Here is a 19209-nt window from a genome sequence, read left to right on the forward strand (position 1 = left end):
TCCAACTTTCGATCGAATCCTATTTGATTAGTTTATTTCTTGCCTTGTTACACGCCAGCTTGTTAACCATTTCTTACCAGGCTCCAAAAGAATCAATCCACCAAGCAATAAAATTTAAAAAATGTTTAAGAATATTTGTCGAGATTATGCCAGATGTGCAAAGATCTATAAAAGCTCCAAGTATGACTAGTTCCGTAGTGTTTCCCGACAAATTTCGCGGCTTCGGCGAATGTACAAACTAAATCCCTTGATATTTAAAACGGCTTTAGTCATTAAATCATGTTACTTACCTTTTTTTTTTTCAAAATACAGCCAAAGTCCTTCTATCACCAGTTTGGCTGAAAACATTCAAGTTTTGCAGAGATCAAATCATTCTTCGGAGCAACACTGTTCTATTACTCGCCAGTTTGCTCATTACATTTTTGTTTTGCAGGTCTGTCCTTTCGCCAGACTGCTACTCTTTAAGAGGAAAATAATCTTCATCGTTTACCAAATTTTCAAAACCAGTTTTTATGCTCAATTTAGAAGCAATGTTCATGAAAATCTATTATTGCATTACAGTGCAATGATAGATTTTCATGAGGATTTCTTCAAATTTGAACGAAAGAACTGGTTTTCCATTTTTGATGATTGCTGATGATTGAATGATGGATTCTTGAGCCTTAAAACACATTAGAAAATGTGTGTTTTCTTACAAGGGATGGTCACGATGGTGTTACACGAGGTTTCCAACCGGACTATATTTGTTAGATTCGACACGTCAAATTATGAAAAACCCCAAAGCCTTTCGGGTGATGGACCAGTGGTATAGCCAGGATGGGCTCTAATAACGGCAATTTTGTGATTATATAATATTATTGAATTAATTGAAAATTTGACGAAAACATTTTTTCAGTATTTTTTTTTTGATGGTGGAGAACAGAATTTACATTAATGAATGTTTATAATGTATTTTATCATGCCAAAGGCGTAACTAGTATAAGGTTTTCTTGACATATTATTCAATTAAAACTTAATTTGTTTCGGTGTTGATATTCCATGCATTCCATGGTTTTCTTATATCTTCCATATAGAAAAAAGGATTTTTTTTTTCAATAGTGCAATTAGAAACGGATTGTCAGGAATGAAGCAGTAGTGTAGCCAGTAGGGGTTTAATGTGGAAACATTTTGCCACAATAAAAAATTAAATAAAAATATTTATAATAGTACAAAGAATAGCGTGTTCATTAGAGTCAAGAGTTTGTATTATGGGAAAAAAGTAAATTTAGCTACGAAATTCAAAGTGAGACTGTTATGCCTAGAAACACGGGTTGAATTTCTACGCATAACAGTCCCACTGATTATAGTAACAAATTATGTGCTAAGTATACAGTTGTAGACGACCGTTCTAACGTATAGACTGTACCGAATGTAGAGGACGTATATCCTCAAGACTATGTTGAGGCACCTAATGAAGGCTCAAGTGACATGGGCCAAACGGAGCCACGTGTGGGGAAGTAAAAAAAAACGATTTTATAGTTTGGGATGGAAAGCAAAGTTTTCTGTATGTTTGATAATGAGAAAATGTATGAGTTTGTGAGAGAAAGAGTGGATGAGTTAGTTAGAGAGTTTATAAGACGTAAAAAATATAGGGATTGACTGTTCCAGCTGCACTGCCGTTATACGCATAATTGTCCCATGTTCTTTAGAACATGTTTTAACATGCAATCGAGAAAAACGCGTTTAAAGATTTTAACTCATTTCGGCCTCGTAGTGACCAGGTGTGTGGTAAATTAAATTAAAATCTTTACAATAGTATAAAGAATAGCGTGTTTATTAGAGTCAAAAGTTTGTGTTACTGGAAAAAAGTAAATTTAGCTACGAAATTCAAAGTGGGACTGTTATGCCTAGAAATACGAGGTTTTTGGTGAATTTCTACGCATAACAGTCCCACTGAAAGTAGTGACCAATTATGTGCTAAGCATACTGCTGTAGATGACCGTTCTTACGTATATATTGTACCAAATGTAGAGGACGTATAACCTCAAGACTATGTTAAGGCACCTAATGAAGGCTCAAGTGACATGTGCCAAACGGAGCCACGTGTGGGGAAGTGAAGAAATACGATTTTATAGTATGAGATGGAAAGCAAAGTTTTCTGTATGTGTGATAATGAGACAATGTATGAGTTAGTGATAGAAAGAGTGGATGAGTAAGTTAGAGAGTTTATAAGATGTAATAAATTTCTATATCTACTTTTCCAGCTACAGGCTTGACAGAAACTCATCTGGGAATTCAAGGTTATTCTGCGGAATTAATATTTAACTCAAAATTCACGCTAAAAATCATACGTTTTGACATTTCTTTGGACTTGGTTTTCAAAATCATGATATCTGATACATCTCAAATTAAGTTTAAGAACCGCCAACATATTTGCCACTTGCGCCGAAGAACCAGTTATTTCAGAGCCGATAATTTAGTGGCCATTTCCCCCCGGGAACCGAGAACTTGGAACAATCCAAGTCACGTCATTCAAATACCTTTGAACCACCTTTAGAATTGAATTCATGAAAATTGGTATGTCGCAAGCCAGGTTTCTGATTCGCCAATATAATGGACACTTCCACCAGTGAACCGGTATTCGGAACAACCCAGCATGTGGCCAAGTCATCCAAAACCGGATGAACTATTTTTATTTGTTATTATTTTCCGCGGTTTTAAAAACTAGAAGAATTTTGTGATCGTTCTTGAAAATTCAACTGAAATTAATAGAAAAACGGATGGAAAATAATTTTTAGATATTGAAAATTTCAATCAAATTTGACGTTAGGCTCGCATGAATGATGAATGCATCCCGATAATATACATAAAACAGGTTGTGTTCCACAAAGGATGTAAAGCCAACATTAGAAGATGTTCAAAACGATTTTCCCAAACAACAGCTAATTAAAAACTGCGTACTGAATATTTTGTTCTAGATCAACGCTGCGAATAGTATAGTGTGACAGTTATGCGTAGAAATACAGTAGTGGGACAGTTATGCGTAGAAATTCAACAATGGGACAAATTGACTTGGCTTGCTTTTCATTGAGTTTGCGAACAAAGTTAATTTTTGGTAAGTGTTTTCTAAAACTATACATAAAAAGAAGCTGTTTGATGACAAAAAGTCAAAACGCACAAAAAATAACATGGGACAATTATGCGTATAACGGCAGTATACATCCTGTTCACCTCGGACATGCCTCAGCTTCCTAGAGGCGGCTTTCTATTGCTGTTCGCTGACGACACCTCAGTCATCTACAGCGGTAGTTTCACGAGAGCGTTAACATCTCGACTCCAGAGAGGCCTGAACGTCTTGTCTTGATTATTTGAACTGCTGGAAGATCTGTATCAACGCGGCGAAGATTCAGGTCATCCTCTTCCACTAGTCCAAATCCCCCAGACTTGTTACGGTTGAGGATTGTAAAATCACCCTCGGTGGATCAACGGTGGAATGGTCTGATGTAGCCGACTACCTTGGTTTAACGGTAGACAGGCATCAAGCTTCTCTTCAGACAGCAGGTTGACAAAAATGTTAACCACTTGCAACATCTTGCGTAAAGCACCTACTGATCAACCGAAAGACAACCTAGTCTATGAAGAACAAGCTTGCTGTTTACAAACAGGTCTTTCTCCGGTCATTGGTCATATGGCGTACCAATCTGGGAGAGCCAAAAACCGCCATCTGCGGCTCCAAAGGACCCAGAATATATTCCTTCGGATGATCCTCAACAGCCCACCGAGAATGAGAACAACTGAGGTCCACCTTCTGGCCGAGATAAAAACACTCGATGAGCGCTTTGGTTATAAATACAGGACTCGCTGCCAATAATCTGGCCAGCAGGTCATCCGGGACCTCGCCCCCTCCCCTAGTTTTTAGTATAAATAGTAGTTAGAATATCAAATTGTATTTAAAAAAAAAACTACCAGAGCCCATAAGGCCAAACAAATTACAAGGTTAAAACCAATCCAATAACACAACCAGTACAAAAACCACAAAATCGAACAAAGCTGGTCCAACTCCTAAAATGTGAGACAATAATTAGCATGTAGAATCAAAAATAAAATAAAGATGAATTTAATGTAAATTGTTCATTTATTGGGGCACAAACTCTAATAATACACATATGAACATATTTCTCTCATAGAGAAAGTTTTTCTCTAAATTTTGGCATGCTCGTTGACTTGGTTACGCTGTACAAATCATGAATTGGGACAAAAACCCAAAATCACTTCCTTTAAGCGTCCAAAGTACGACCGTTACCCTACGTAGAGTTCTATATTGCTGAAAATTTAAAATCCCATGAGCCTTCCCACAGATGTGGGCAATGCGTCGTATAAGGAAATGGTAAATTGTAAATAATCGAGAGGGCTTTCGAAGAATCATTATTCAAAACAAAACATTCTAACGTTCAACATATCATAATTTATCTCAACAATATGTACAAAATGACACTTACGCTCAATCGATGATAAGGCGTCGTACACAAATTACGTAACGTTACACAGAAAGGTTAAGTATTCCATAGAACCAGCATTAAAATGTAGAAGCTAGCGTCCAAAATTCAATTTCGTTACGTAATGTGTCTACCATTCCTCAACATCTTAGAGTATCCACTAAAAATCACATCCGCTAAGTTGGTTCCAATCAATGCCTACGTCAGCATCGAGTGCGAATCGTACACACTCCGGAAACGCCGAAACAGAAGATTCCGAGATCGTTGCGCATTCTGTTTCGTTCGAACAATTTAGAAAAATAAATTTCTCAATACTAAATGGTTATACAAATCAAATCCTGGCCATGCAATTCTACTTTTGTCCATCCAATCTATCGTCAAACTACTACGGATCAGTCGTCGTTGCCACATTCGAAGCATTGCTGTGTTCGCTGTTGAAGAAACATATGATCGATCCGGGGCAACTTATTTGAGCAATTCGAAAGGAAAAAAATAACTTGAACATGTAACATTGAACACGTAACGAACTTTGACCGTAGATCAGTGATGGATAAAAAATGGTAAAATTAGGAGAAAATGTTAGTCTTCACAACGGTTAATTATATCACACTCATTATCAGCTTGATAGTATGTTAACAGTGGCAGTCTGATAGTTATTGTTGCGTTTACATTCTGCATGAATCGATTATTGTACTGGAAAACTCTGGCTCATTCAAACATGTGTAGGCACAAGGGTGATGACTATGACACTCGTATAGAAAATGCAGTGTGGTGTGTGGCGCGCGTCTTTAGTCCTGGAAAAGAATTTCAAGAAAAACGTTGAAAACGGCGTATTCTATAGTCCACTACAGCTGCAGAGCAAAAAGTATTAGGTATAACTGAAATCAAAACACAAATCGGTTAGAAACAAATCAAACAGAACATACCTCGCGTTTCAGAGCCTGTCGCGACTCGTAATCGGCTTTGGCCAGAGCGACGCGTACCCACAGGGGAGTGTCCGGGATGGCTTTGTAGATGAACCACGTCAGTCCGAGCAGGACGTGTTCAATGACTAGGAAGGTGATGGTGTACGCCTCCGAGCTGACGTTGGTGGCCATTTCCCTATAAATGGAGTAAACATCAGATTTCAACGGGATTTTTTTTTACAGAATTGCGGTTTACACCAAGAAGTATACGAATAGTTACCTCATCTGCGGCGAAAGATACAGAATCCCACAGTTGGTCATAATCGAAATGATCGCCAGCGTTTCGAACGCCAACTGCCACGCGCCAATGTTCTTAGTTCGCCTGGCGAACGGCCGCTTGAAGAACGAACACAGCTTGTACGCATCCAACCGAATCTCGATCACGTTGTTCAGAATGGCCCAGAATGCCGTCATTGGAGCCACAGATGAGAACAGCACCACGTAGCCAAACTGTATGTACAGTTCCAGATAGTCATCGTACGTGTTGTATTCCTCCATGACGCATTCCTTCTTGTGTCGCACGATCCGAACATCATCATCATCCAGCGATAGAATACCCATCTGATCGTACTCTTCGTAGGCTTGCTGCAACCTTTCGTAATTGGACTTGACAAACAGCTTGTTCGAGATCAGAGCTACCTTCTTCTTGAGGTAGGGAAGCAGATTTTCCAGCACATTTTGCACAAATTGCAGCACAATCAGCTGCATCATCAGTTGAGTTTTGAGCATTTTCATGTCCTGACAAGATCACCAAAAATGTAGTCAAAGTATGCATTTTAATTCTAAAATTTACAACTCACCTGCAAGATAAACGCGATGTAGAATAAGCACAAGAAATTATTCACAAACTCCAACACAATCAGCTTATTGACACGATGTCTCTCGTATTGGCTCTGGGTTCGATGGTTCTCCTTGTCCGTCAAATAAGTAGCTAGCCGATCATACGCGATCGTCGATATGGCAATGTAGATCGCATTCACGATCGATGGCACGTACATAATGTACGAATCGATCCCAAACATCTCGGCCAGATAGCTTTCTACGTAAAACTGAAAGATCGTTACAAAACCGGCGATCGATATACAGAAAAGGATGATCGGTGCCGTGACGCAGTACATCTGAACATAGGTCTTCCACTTGGGGTACTGCGGAGTAACCTTCCCAGTGACGGGGTCCCTACCCAGCTTCCCATAGTAACCTACTCGTGGTTCGTCCAAGTTAGTCATCGTGATCGTACCCCAGCGATAGGCGTGTGCCGAACTCTTTCGCTTCCACAACTCCAGAAAGACTTTTATCCACACGACGTAGAACACGCAAAAGAAGGGGACGGTTTCCGTTTCTTCGGAAAGAAGCATCTGTAAAAGTCCCAACACCGTCGGAACGATCAAAGCGTACGTGTAGAACCCTAGGAAGCTAAAATACATTCCGACACTTTCCCCAAAATAGTCGCGAATTTCGTCGATCGGCTGTTGTTTGGTTGGCTTGATCCACACGTGACGCAGTTTCCGTAGCTTCTGCTTGTCGTGCAGGGAGTAGAAGCTCGTGATGATTTCATATCGCTGCGCAGCCTGGATGATCGATTGGCCGTGGTAGAGTTGTGTTTTCGTTCCTGGGATGTGATGCTCATTTTCCGAGGCACGAATGTTTTCCAGGGCATGTTTAATGATTATCTGTCGATCCGCCGGAGTGAGGATATCCTCCAAAGTCATGTTCTCTGCATTATTGGAATTATGATTGGTTAGAGTTCAACTGCATCTTCAATTGTTAATGGAATATCAACAACGTAATCTTTTTGTTGGTTACCTAGTTTTATTAGGCAACCCGATTTTTCCACGCATCCTCTTCAGGAAAATCTTTGATTATGTCATTGGAACGAACTCAACAAAGAAAGACTACGTTGCCGTTATTCGAAAAGAATTCCACGTATTATCGAAAAACATACCGTCATAGAAAAAGTCATCCAAACAAGCAACGTTAAAATTTCTAATAATTCCAGTCTTGGTTCGCTTCATAAAGCCCATGTCGTCTGCTATCTCCAGGAACTTCATCTGCGTCGCTGAGATGTGCAGAATAAGCGTTTGAGTTTCTCTGAAATTCAATAAAAATCATTAAAATCTCTAGCAAAGAATACCCTCAAGCCCTCATACTTGGTAAGCGGTTCCTTTCGCACCATCAGTTCGGCACCGCCATCGATCTTTCTCCCCCGAATCTTCTCGATAATCCACTGGATCGTCTCCGTCGCGGTACCCTCGCTAAACTCCAGCACCATATACGAATCGCCAAACCGTTCGAAATCCTCGCTATTGCTGCTGCTCAGCTCCGGAATGCGATTAGCCGCCGCACCCCGTTTCCGTACTCCATCTCCGAAGGTAACGCCCTTTTTGTTGCCACTTTTCAGGGATGATCGAAATTCGTTCAGTTTCTCCTCTTCCTCAATTTGATCGAGATTTTCCAACGCGTGGATCTGGGAGTTTCGCTGCCGTATGGAAGGGATCGTTGGCTTCCGGATCAGGCCGATCTCTTCGTTGAACTCCTCCTCGTCATCGTTGGCGAAGCGGGGGATCAGCTTATCTGCATTGGTAGAAAATATACATTAGGCTATTTTTATAACATTAGAAGATTATGTTGTATGTTATTCACGATCTCTCAGTGCATTGTGAATCAATAAAAAAAAACGAAAAATCTCCAATCACGTGTGCAAAAGTTAAGTAGATTCCGTCACTACTAGAGGAAAAAACACAATCGGAAATCCGTCAACATACTCAATTTACAAGAACTACGCATCATATGCCACGCACGGGAGATTGGTCGCTTGCGACGAACGCGGACCACTTTGGGACGTAGTTCTTCAACGTTCGGGATAGCTTGCGCTTCGAGAGATGGGCGACGCCTGGTAGAAGCAATCGAGTTTTCGAATATTTCATTCAAAAAATCTACGAAGGTAAATAACGTTATGATAAGCTACAGTAAAAAATTGAAATTGTTAAGAAAATAGTAGATTTAGTTTTGAGGTTTTGAGGAGTAGATTCAGGAATTCCTCCGTGAATTTCTTTCAGGAATTACTCCGGGGAATTCATTATGAAGTTCCTCCAGGTATTTTTTCAAGAAATTACTTATCCAGGAATTCTTCCAGGATTATCTCCAAGAACTCCTCCGGAAATTTTCTCCAGGAATTCCTCAAGGGATTTTCAATAGCATTCCCGCCCAGGAATTCCTTTGGGGATTTTGTGCAGAAATTCTTCCGGGGATTTCCTCCAGGAATTGCTTCGAGTGTTTTCTCCAGTAGCACCACCTGGGACGTTCCCCATAAATTCTCCGAAAATTTCCTCCATACATTCTTCTGGGGATTAGCTCCATGAATTCTTCCGGGGATTTCCTCCAAGAATTTCTAAGGGAATTTCCAATAGAAATTTCTCTAGGGATTTCGTCCACATTTTTTTTCCGGGGATTTCACCAAGTTTTTTTTTTAGCTTGAGCTTGAACTTGATTGGCCGCCCGTGGATGCTACTCCAGTACTCGCCAGATCAGCTGCACTTACACAAGGAACCAACCGAATGACTGCTTGGGACTAACAGGCATCCTCAGTAGACTGGCCCAGCTCAGTATGGGAGAAAAATAAAGTTGCATGATTCCACGGGGCACCCCCCAGGATTATTTCTTGGGGTTAGAGGAAGCCTTTCTGAAAAATTCAGCTCATTTGGTCGTGCCATGAGCTGGCGCATTTGAATTGAAGTTAATATGGGATTTTCAGCTCAAACATATGAGCAACAGCACACCATCTACTGTTTGGTTCAGAAAAATTAATGATCGCGTTCAATTGGACCCAGAATGCCAAAATCACTACTTGATGTAATAGCGAAGAATATTGTAGAAGATTGTACCATGATCAAAATTAATAAAGTTGGTGTTTTAACCATCTGAAGTATATCATGCAATACTGCTTGTATTTCTTCAACATAGCCACTAAGCGCATCATAGCCACCTATGACGTTGGGCGAGCTGCTACACAAGGCGCATGCATATATGTGATTATACGGGAGGCTGATTCAGCCTTACTTTCAATAACTGAAAAGTTAATGAAAACGAGCTCAAATCCACATACAACCTTCTGCAATTATGTTCATTAGGGTATCAACTAGTGTATTTGTCATTCTGGGCTTATATGAATGCGAACAATTAATATACGGAACGAAACAGTGACATAGGATCAATTTTCAATATATTTGAGACGAATATCCCATACAAACTTCAAATCGAATGCGCTAGCTGGTGGAGCAACCAATAGAGTTGGAATTTTGAGAGAGCGTTTTTCTTTTCCAAAGGCTCTTATCTAGGGGGTGCCCCGTTGAGTTTTACAACTTTTTTGTTTTAGGGCCAGTCTAATCCTCAGTGTATAAGTGCTGGTGATCTTCAATTTCTAGACGACAATGGTGCCTGCCACGTCAGAATGCTGACCAATGTGGGAAAGGGGGAGGAATCGATGATACATTATACTGGCTCCCACGTAGACCGTATATACCACTGCATCTACGCCAGTTCACGCGGGAGTGTTTGGATTGGGGGAAAGGCATGGCAGAGAGGTTTGCTTTTGTGGTTAGCAGACTGCCTATGAATCAGGCGTAAGGAAAGGCATGCGCGTGTAAGAATGGAAGCGTTGAGGAAACGGTTTCTTGTCCGTCTCTGGTTCTAGCGTATGCTGATAGCGTATGTGTGATAGATTTAGAATGGAAGATAGAAGCAAGTGAGAGATATAAAACTACAAAGTTCGAGGGAAGGGACGGGCCTGGGATTGAACCCATGACCTTCTGCTTATGAAGCAGAAGCGGTAGCCATCAGACCACCAACCCCGTCAATTTCACCAAGATTTTTTTTCTCGAGAAATTCCTTAGAGGATTTTTCAAAGAATTTCTCCGGAGATTAACTCCAGGAATTTCTCTGGGAATTTGCACCAGTAATTCCTCCAGAGATTGACTCCAATAATTCCTCTTTAGATTTCATTTCAAGAACTCCACCGGGGATTTACTTCAGTAATACCCCAGGGGCAGTGAATCAATTGTCACCCAATACGCAGCAACAAAGACATTGTCATCTCCTATTCTTGTTGCAACAATTTCATTCCGCAACATCAGTTTATCATCACTTGAACAGAATATGACAATGATCGATCACCACGTACGCAACGATTTTCTGGGCTTCGCATTGCAATTTTCGAGAACTTTCTCCATGTTGTTAAACATTGACACATTACCGAACAGCATCCATAAAACAAATTTGATTTGGTGTTTGAAATAACTGATTAATCGCGAGTTAAAAAGGTTGCAACAATGTTGCGCTCTGTGATTGTCATGACAATTTCGATTCTGATTGTATCCCTATCCGCAACAGTTGGGACAAACGGTTGTGAGCGAGCGTGCTTTGTTGTTTGTTTTGTGCCTGTTTTGATGACAATTTGATTCACTGCCCAGGGGATTTCGTCCAGGAAATCCTCTAGGGATTTCACCCATAATTCTTCCAGGAATTCCTCCGGAGATTTCTTCCAGGGATTTCCTTAAGGAATTTACCTAGAGGTATTTTTTTATTCTGGCGATTTGCTCCCAGAATTATTCCGGGGATTTTTCCAAGGAACTCTCCTCCGGTGGTTTCTCCACCCAAGTAACATTGGTTGCTGAATAACAGTTTATTCAGTTGAAATATATTTGAAAGTGATTTGTTCAACTATTATTCCACTAAAATATTTGTTGGGCAGTAATTCTTCCTGCGGGGATTTGCTGCAGAAATTCCATCGTTGATTGTTTCATAAAATTTGTCCGAAGATTCCCTTTCTTAGCTACAAAGCAAAGTCATGCTGAAGGTGGCTGGGTTCGATTCCCGCTCGGTCCAGGATCTTTTCGTAATGAAAATTTCCTTGAGTTCCACTGGGAATTTCATTAAGAAATTCTTCCGAGCATTTTCTCCAGAAATTTCTTTGAAGATTTATTTATCTGGAGATTTCCTCCAGGAATTTGGCTGGGGATTTACTCCAGGATTAACTCGGAGGATTTGCTCCGGGAATTTCAAGGATTCTTCTGGGGGTATCCCCCCAAGAACTCCTCGGGGAATTTCTCCAGGAACTCCTCAGGAAATTTCCTCCAAAAACTGCTCTGAGGATTTCCTCCGGGATTTTCTCCAAAGTTCCTTCAGGAATTTCAGGAAAAAAAAAATCGCAGTTCCTCCAGCAATTGCTTTGTAGGTTCTACAAAAATTACTTCAGAGTTTGTTATGGACTTTCTTCGTAGTTCATCCGGCAATTCTATTGGAACTCCACCGGGATTTTTATTTCGGATTTCTTCTATAGTTCCTCCTGGATTTTTTTTTTTTCAGAATTTCTCCAGGAATTCTTCAGAGTTCCCCTAGTAATTCTTTTGGAATCCTCTGGAGTTCAACTAGGAACTATGCAGGAGATACTTCTAAAAATTCTATACATTTCCTTCGGGTTCCTTGGGAAATTTCTCGATATTTTTTCCGGAAATTCCTCTAGTCGTCCTTCGGTGATTCCTCCAGATTCCCTCGAGTAATTTCTCAGGAGTTCCTCCTGGATTTTTTTAAGTTCTTCTAGAATTGTCTCTGGATTTAATACATAAATTCATCGGATTTCGACTGAATTTTCTTCCAGCAACTCCTCTGGAAGGGGGTGCCGTTGCCTCGAGGTTACGCTTTCGCTTCGTAAGCGGAAGATCATGGGTTCGATTCCCAATCCTCCCTCACAAAAAAAACTCCGTCCAGTCACCAGAAGACGCCGCACGAAGGACCTTGTATTGGGGAAAAACATCCATCCTCCGTCAGTATCAGATGGTGACTGAGACAAACTGACCCTCTTTGTAGGCTGTTGCCTCACAGACACGGAAACATGGTAAAATGAACCACCGCACACCAATGGACTACGGCTATATGGATACAGATTGGACCAACGGGAGCTCTCTCCTCTACCTGCTCGGTATGAGAGAGATAGCAATAAGGATATAAATAGATTCAGTGACGATATGATAATCGGCATAGTAGTGGCCAAGTGCACGGAGTGCCTAATAATAAAAAAAAAACTCCTCTGGAGTGCTTCCAAAACCTATTCTTCCGGCGATTCCTCTGGTTTTCATCCGGTAATTCCGGGAAAGTTTCTCTGGAGTTACACCGGAAATTCCTTCATATTTTGAATTTAGTTTCTGCAGGAATTTCTCCAGAGATCTTCCACAAAGGCATCCGGAGTTCTCTAGGAATAGCTTCAGAATTTTTTCTGGATTTTGTCCAGAGTTCTTCCAGGTATTCCTCCGGAAATTCGTTCAGAGTTCCTTCAATTCCTCTGGAGCTCCACCGAGAATTTCTCAGCAGTTCTTCTGAAAAAGTCTACGGAGCTCCTCCTAAAATTCCTTCCAGCCCGGCGGGAATTCCTTCGGAGCTCCGCTGTGAAATCTTTAGGAATTCCTCCGGAAATTACTTTGGGGTTCATCCGGGTACTCCTTCGAGAATTCTTTACAAATTCCAGCGGAAATTCATCAGGAGTTTTTTTTTTCAGAATTCCTTCAGAATTTCTCCGGATTTCCTCCAGAAATTCTTACAAGAACCCCCCGGGAAGCTCCACCAGGAATGACGATGTCTCCAGGAATCGAACAGGAATTCCTCCGAGGGTCTCTTAAAAATTCCATCACAGACCCTTCAGGATTCCGTATAAACTGGATTCTGAGGACTGCGTCTAAAAACTTCCAATAAACTTTAATATTCTGTTAGTTCAATCCATTATTTGTTTGTTCTTGTTGATCACATTTGAAATGGATCGAGAAATAAATACAACAACCGGTGCATGCGCGTGCGGTTTGGTCTATTTAAATTTGACAGGTTCATGTTTGGTAAAAATTTGGACCGAAAAATGGACCAACGGTGAAGTTGCCCTGAGTATTTAATATGTTATTACCCATTGCACGGTGACGTCATTAGAAAATCGCTCTCTTTCTCTCCTTCCTGAAAACAATAGTACCAATAAAAGAGAGAGAATTTCGCCGTAAAATGCCTAATAGGAGACAAGATGAGTACCCTTAGATTCCGAAACTGAATGAATGGATATTATTAAAATATCGTTATACATCAGTGCTTCCCAAACTTTTTCAACTTTCGCCCCCTTGAGGCCAATATTTATCTGGAATCGCCCCCCTAATATGTGATTCAAATATTTTAATTAAGCGCTGAAGGGCAAAAACTGTCCTCGACTCGCATATCCTTAGAATCGTAATACAATAACTTTTATGTACATTTAATTTTTTTAATATCTATAACCCACAGTTACTATGAATTATTTATTGGGCTGTAATTTATAATATCAATTTCAACAATATTTTGCGTGCATTACAAAATACTGAATAAGACAAAGTTCGGTCCAATTTCAACTTATGTTATGTATGCATAGACGCCTTATGACGTAGTTGGGGGCGAAGTTCCCCACAACTGAACCAAATGCAATATTTTACGAGCAAATGTCCGTGAATTGTAATATCATACAGATTTTTCTGCCATTTTTAAAATCACAGTGTGAATAATAAATGTTTGATGTTTTTGGGAACACAATTTTATCCAATCCAAAAACCCTGAAACATATATGAAAATCCAGAACGTTTTTCAATTCATTGCTCAATGCAATTTATTAGAAGGGTATTTTATCTAACACCAAGAAAACTCATTTTTTTCAGAATTCTGAAAGTTCAAATCTGACGCACCTCTGAAATTTCTTCAAATGTATTTTAAAACACTATAAAAAAAAACCTTCGAAGAAATAACGTCTTTGGCATCGTTGGGACCCGATTTTTGCCTGCTATTTTTTTCAAAATTTGTTTCTAAAATGATTTGTACCATAATAACTAATGAGAAAGAGTGCTACCAGAACAACAATACGGGCACACTAGATTTTTTTTTAACTGGCGTCTGCAAGATTTTGTGAAAATCTCAAATGCTGCATACTTAAAACTCACATGATATTTTAAAACCTGAGCACAAACATTTTGTGTTTGATAATCATCAAGTGTTGTCTGTCATAATTTTAAAATGACCATGATTAGAGTTATATCTCTTTAAGATAAAATAGTCTGGAAATAGATAAGTTTGGAATTGATAAACCATCAGATATGTGGGTTATTAGTAATTATTTTCAAATGCTCCCGTGTTAGCTTTTTCGCCCCCCAAATTCTGTTTTACAAATTTTCGCCCCCTTGAACCTAAAAATCGCCCCCAGGGGGGCGAATTCGCCCACTTTGGGAATCACTGTTATACATGGTCGAGAGGACAAAACGTCGAAGAACAAAAAAGAAAGAACAAAAGTTCGAAAATCTTTTTTCAAATAAAAAATTTCCCACCAAGCTAATCGCTTTCGATTTTTTGTTCTTTCGACGTTTTGTCTTTTGATCTTTTGTCCATAAACCGTTAAACACTGTTGCATTGCGATTCAAGCAACTACTATCCTTGATCAAAGTAGGGGTAGTCGGGGCGGTTTGGCCAATGGGGTGGAATAAGCACCCCTTGCAAACTGCATAAATACTTGAAATTTCATCTGAAATAGCATGTAACCCCAAAGCTGATGATGAAATGAAGCAATAGGCATGTTATAACTCAGTGTTCAAAACGAAGAAAATTAAATAAATGATGTTCGAAAAAACTGCCCATTTTGCCCCGAATGGCTCGTTTAAATTTCATCATTTCAGAATGATGATGTTTGACTGTTAGAATGTTCTTAAAAATATATATATCTTCTTGCACGGAGTGTTTATAAATACTAATAACTTTCAAGAATAGAAACAACATAATTGAATTTTTAGATTACATGAGATTATTTTGCAATCAAAAATGGGGTGCTCATATCACCCCATCAGTAAAAAATCGACTCAAAAAATGACAAATTTTGAAAAATTAATCATTTATCCGTGAACTTTATAAGACGAAGGAAATCATGCAGATCTAGTGTATTCATCTAACAATTGTTGGAAATCATGCAAACATTCGTAAAATTCATAATATTTTCAGCACTTTTATCGACTTTTCCTTAAGGTGGCCAGACTGCCCCACTTCCCCCTATATTATGAAAACATAGACTTTTCTTATAACGAAGGACCAGGACAATATAAGAGTTTAGTCTTTTGATAATGTTTTGACCGAATTTTTGATTCTCAGTTAACATTTCAAGACTTTCTAAATGTATTTTAGAATATTAAGAAAAAATTAACAAAAAAATACAGTGCTTTACTTGATTTATGTAATTTTTACATGCCGGGGCAAGATGAGCGCCCTTTATGGAAAAGAGATTTTTATCGAAATAATTCAATACACCTAGCAATGCCTGGATTACATGCTTTAGCTTTATTACATATGATGGTTAGCTTATATTAAAATTAAGCCGTTATACAGTCGTTTCTCATCATTGCCTTTCATTCTACAGTCAACTCTCCCTTGTCTATATTCTGTGTCTCGATATTTCCCCTAACTCGATGGAATGCGCGGTCCCTTCAACCTAGAATACTTTGATACCTCTGTAAGTCGATACCTCTCTAACTCGATATTTTCATGAGAAGTTCCAAATGTCCTCCAAATGTTAATCAATTTCATGAATTTGAATACTGTTAAAAAGTGTCACATAGGTAAATATGATTAAATTGTATTATTTTTTACGTTAAAATTACTATTTTGAATGTATTTTGTCAAAATAATGAAAAGTTTAAAATTTGAAAAATATTTGTTCTGTACCTCGATACCTTGCTAACTCGATGGTCCCTTCAATATCGAGTAAAGGAGAGTTGACTGTAGTAAAATAAAATAGGTAATGAATTGTAAGAGTCATGCTGTAAACATCGTCATTCTGTACCTTGTTGCATGAACTTATACAAAATCGAGTATTCGGAAAATGAGTCCGTTCGAAATTTAACCCTCTTTCCAGAGCTCCATTGATTTTCGACGAAGTTGAGACAAACTGAATACATAAATATGATTATACCCAAGTGACATTGGTAGCTGAACAACAGCGCCAACTAAAATACTGTTATTACAGTCTCCTTTCAGCAGTAGAAACTGTTATTCAGCTACCAATGTTACCTGAGAATACATCGCTTTCGGGTCTGATGGTAAAACAGTTCAGCGACATAACTATTTTTGACACTTTTTTTTAATATTCGCTCGCCTTCGAATGCAATACTTACCTCTAATATCTTCCATTTCACTCAGTTGAATGCAATCATCTCTTATCAATAACGACTTCTAATGCTGAAATAAATGTCAGCGGCTTATCGAGCTAATTTCACAGCTGTTCAACTGCCGCTAGCGTGAACCGGCTTCGATGACCTTCACACTGCTCAGCTCACTCACAACTATATGTACTCTTCTCGGTTCGATGAGATGCTGCAAAATAAACAATATTTGTTTTGATTTTGTTTCATACTGCTATCCCGATGCCCGGCAAACACTTGTAATTATAGATATACATGTAAAAACTAGATCACTGACACTGCACAGAATTCCCACGCGGTGGCACTAAAAATAGGTCGTAATTATAACGCCGCATCATTTTCAACATAGCTTTACTCGAATTAAATCACATACCCTAGAGATGGTGTGTGACCCTCCACCTCTAACCAGGTGTGCATACGAAAAACTCGTCTCAACGTCAGACTTTAATCATTCATCCAACTCAACAACACTCGCTCAGCTGATTTGTATTCCACTTGCTCGTTTCTTCTAGATCGGTGTGTTTGCTGCCAGTCACTGCCAACGTGGGATTTTTTTCACTGAATCGCTTATTAGCACCTTCCCCGAGACGAATCGCAAGCATAAGCAATTCTATTTCGTTCGATTATTTTTTCACGTAATTCAAATCGATGCCAATTCATTTCCGTCCTTTGCAGTCTGTAATTTTTTATCTCTATGGACGAAGAATGGAGACCTCTTTGGATCTACACACGTCAGCTGTATCTAAGCAAAGTCAGCTGCATCGAAGAAGAAACCAACCTCATAAAAACCACAACAATTCGGTCGCACACTTATCTCGGAGCTACTTGTGCTATCTACCGCACAGTTTGATAGCACATCATTAAAATTGAATTAAAATTCGGCTGCCATCAATGAAGAAAAATCCGATGCAACTCTAGAGGAAAATTCTGATTTTCTACTTATAAAGCACTAATATAAGATTTTCCTTCGACTCGCACTTCACTTACACTCGTATATGGCAGAAAGGGAAGTAAGACACACGGATTACTCACAGTCACCTCGGTACACAAAAGACGACGAATTTTGCTTCCGAACGAAACGGTCTCCTGTAGCTCACTGACTAGACTACTGAATGTGCCTCGTCGCACTTTGACTGAGATGAGACGAAAGCGAGATATGGAGAGGTCTAGTGAGATGAATGCAATGCTGCCGTTCTCAAAGCTGCATTGCGTGAAAAATTGCACGATGCGGTGAATGGTTGTGGTGAAATGTCGATCATCTTTATGAACATGCCGGCTCACTCGCGCCATATCTGAACCAGCAGATTATGGAAATTGCTTGTAGCGGAGTTTTTGTTAAGGCAATGCTTCTGAGAGCCATATAGTTAGTCGGTTCGATATTCATTTAGACCGTATGCGTTGGTGACGAAATTCAAATGAATTTGGAGCTCTCCTGTCGACGATGGAATATCAAATGGTGAGACCGTTTCATGCTTCTATTCAAAATGAATAAGATATGTTTACGTCCGCGTTACTATATTCCATATTGTATATATTACATTAGAGTAAGAAGACGTCCCGGATTATCCGAGACAGAGCAATTTTCAACTTGACAGCATTGTGTCAATTCTTTTTATTTCAGTTAACTTAATGTTAATTACATCTTGAAGTACGCATACCTTTATTTTTATTTTTGTTATACGTTATCAAACGTCAACAGCCCACCGCAAAATCACTAGCGTTTGGAGGTGATGTTTACTTCCAAAAAGCGAAATCATCAACTCCAACTTAGTTTCAATACCCTCCGTTATATGATAAATGGAGGCGCTTCTATCGCCGCAAGTTTCTCGTTAAACAGTCAATTACATAAATAACATTGAATGGTCCGACACAAGAAGGATCGACGTTTTCTTCATAGAATGATAGAAGACTATTTTAATTCATGTTCTATGAATCGAATGACTTACCAAACCTATCCTAAATTGTGTTTACAAATTTTGAATGGTTTGTCACTAGGAGTGTCTACATATATTGAGTTCTGAATAGTAGAATTGATTTGAGTAATTGTCATTGATTTGTAGTAATTAGCTGAAATTTAGCTCAGCTCAGCTCAGCTTAGCTTAGACTGACTACACATATCAATGGTTGCTATTCCGTGATTGACCGAAATCAGTGAAAATGCACAAAGAATCAACTAGAAGTTCGGCTGGGACTGGCCATAATCTTCTTCAGTGTGCATAATTCAGTGCCTCTTTTTATACAGGGTCAATAACGGCGCCGGCCACGTCCTTGCAGTCAGGTGGGATTGGGGGAAGGAATGTTAGTGTGTAACCTTTGCTATTTGGAGACCGTGTTTGCCTCTGCATCTCCACAAAGGTTACTGGGAGGGATGTTTGTTGATGGGGAGGAAAAATTAAGGTTATAGGAAAAAGGTGTTTTGAAAAAAAAATTAGACATAAATAATTCATGAATCAGAGTTTATGTCGACACTCACAGTGACGAACCTATCATAGTTTGTTGAAAATCCGTCATCAACAATGTACGGTACCGACGCCCGCCCCG

General features: G+C 39.4%; 1 protein-coding gene across 5 annotated transcripts; it reads right to left on the bottom strand.

Moving 5' to 3' along the window:
* Window positions 1-4421: 4421 nt before the first annotated feature.
* On the bottom strand, window positions 4422-17805 carry LOC5580049 (anoctamin-10). Of its 5 annotated transcripts, XM_021847162.1 has the most exons (9): window positions 17042-17433; window positions 16946-16972; window positions 16642-16840; window positions 7588-8011; window positions 7383-7528; window positions 6241-7154; window positions 5661-6178; window positions 5402-5576; window positions 4422-4748 (listed from the first exon to the last, which is right to left on the bottom strand). In XM_021847162.1, exons 3-9 carry the CDS (start codon window positions 16655-16657, stop codon window positions 4674-4676), a joined length of 2268 nt encoding a protein of 755 aa, XP_021702854.1. In that variant the 5' UTR covers window positions 16658-16840; window positions 16946-16972; window positions 17042-17433; the 3' UTR covers window positions 4422-4673. The 5 variants fall into 5 exon arrangements, with proteins under 5 accessions (XP_021702854.1, XP_021702851.1, XP_021702850.1 ...); XM_021847159.1 differs by lacking the exons at window positions 16946-16972; window positions 17042-17433 and adding an exon at window positions 17701-17805; XM_021847158.1 differs by lacking the exons at window positions 16946-16972; window positions 17042-17433 and adding an exon at window positions 17656-17782.
* Between the last annotated feature and the right edge of the window lie 1404 nt (window positions 17806-19209).

The sequence above is a fragment of the Aedes aegypti genome, chromosome 2 (assembly GCF_002204515.2).
Source record: "Aedes aegypti strain LVP_AGWG chromosome 2, AaegL5.0 Primary Assembly, whole genome shotgun sequence".
Classification (NCBI taxonomy): domain Eukaryota; kingdom Metazoa; phylum Arthropoda; class Insecta; order Diptera; family Culicidae; genus Aedes; species Aedes aegypti.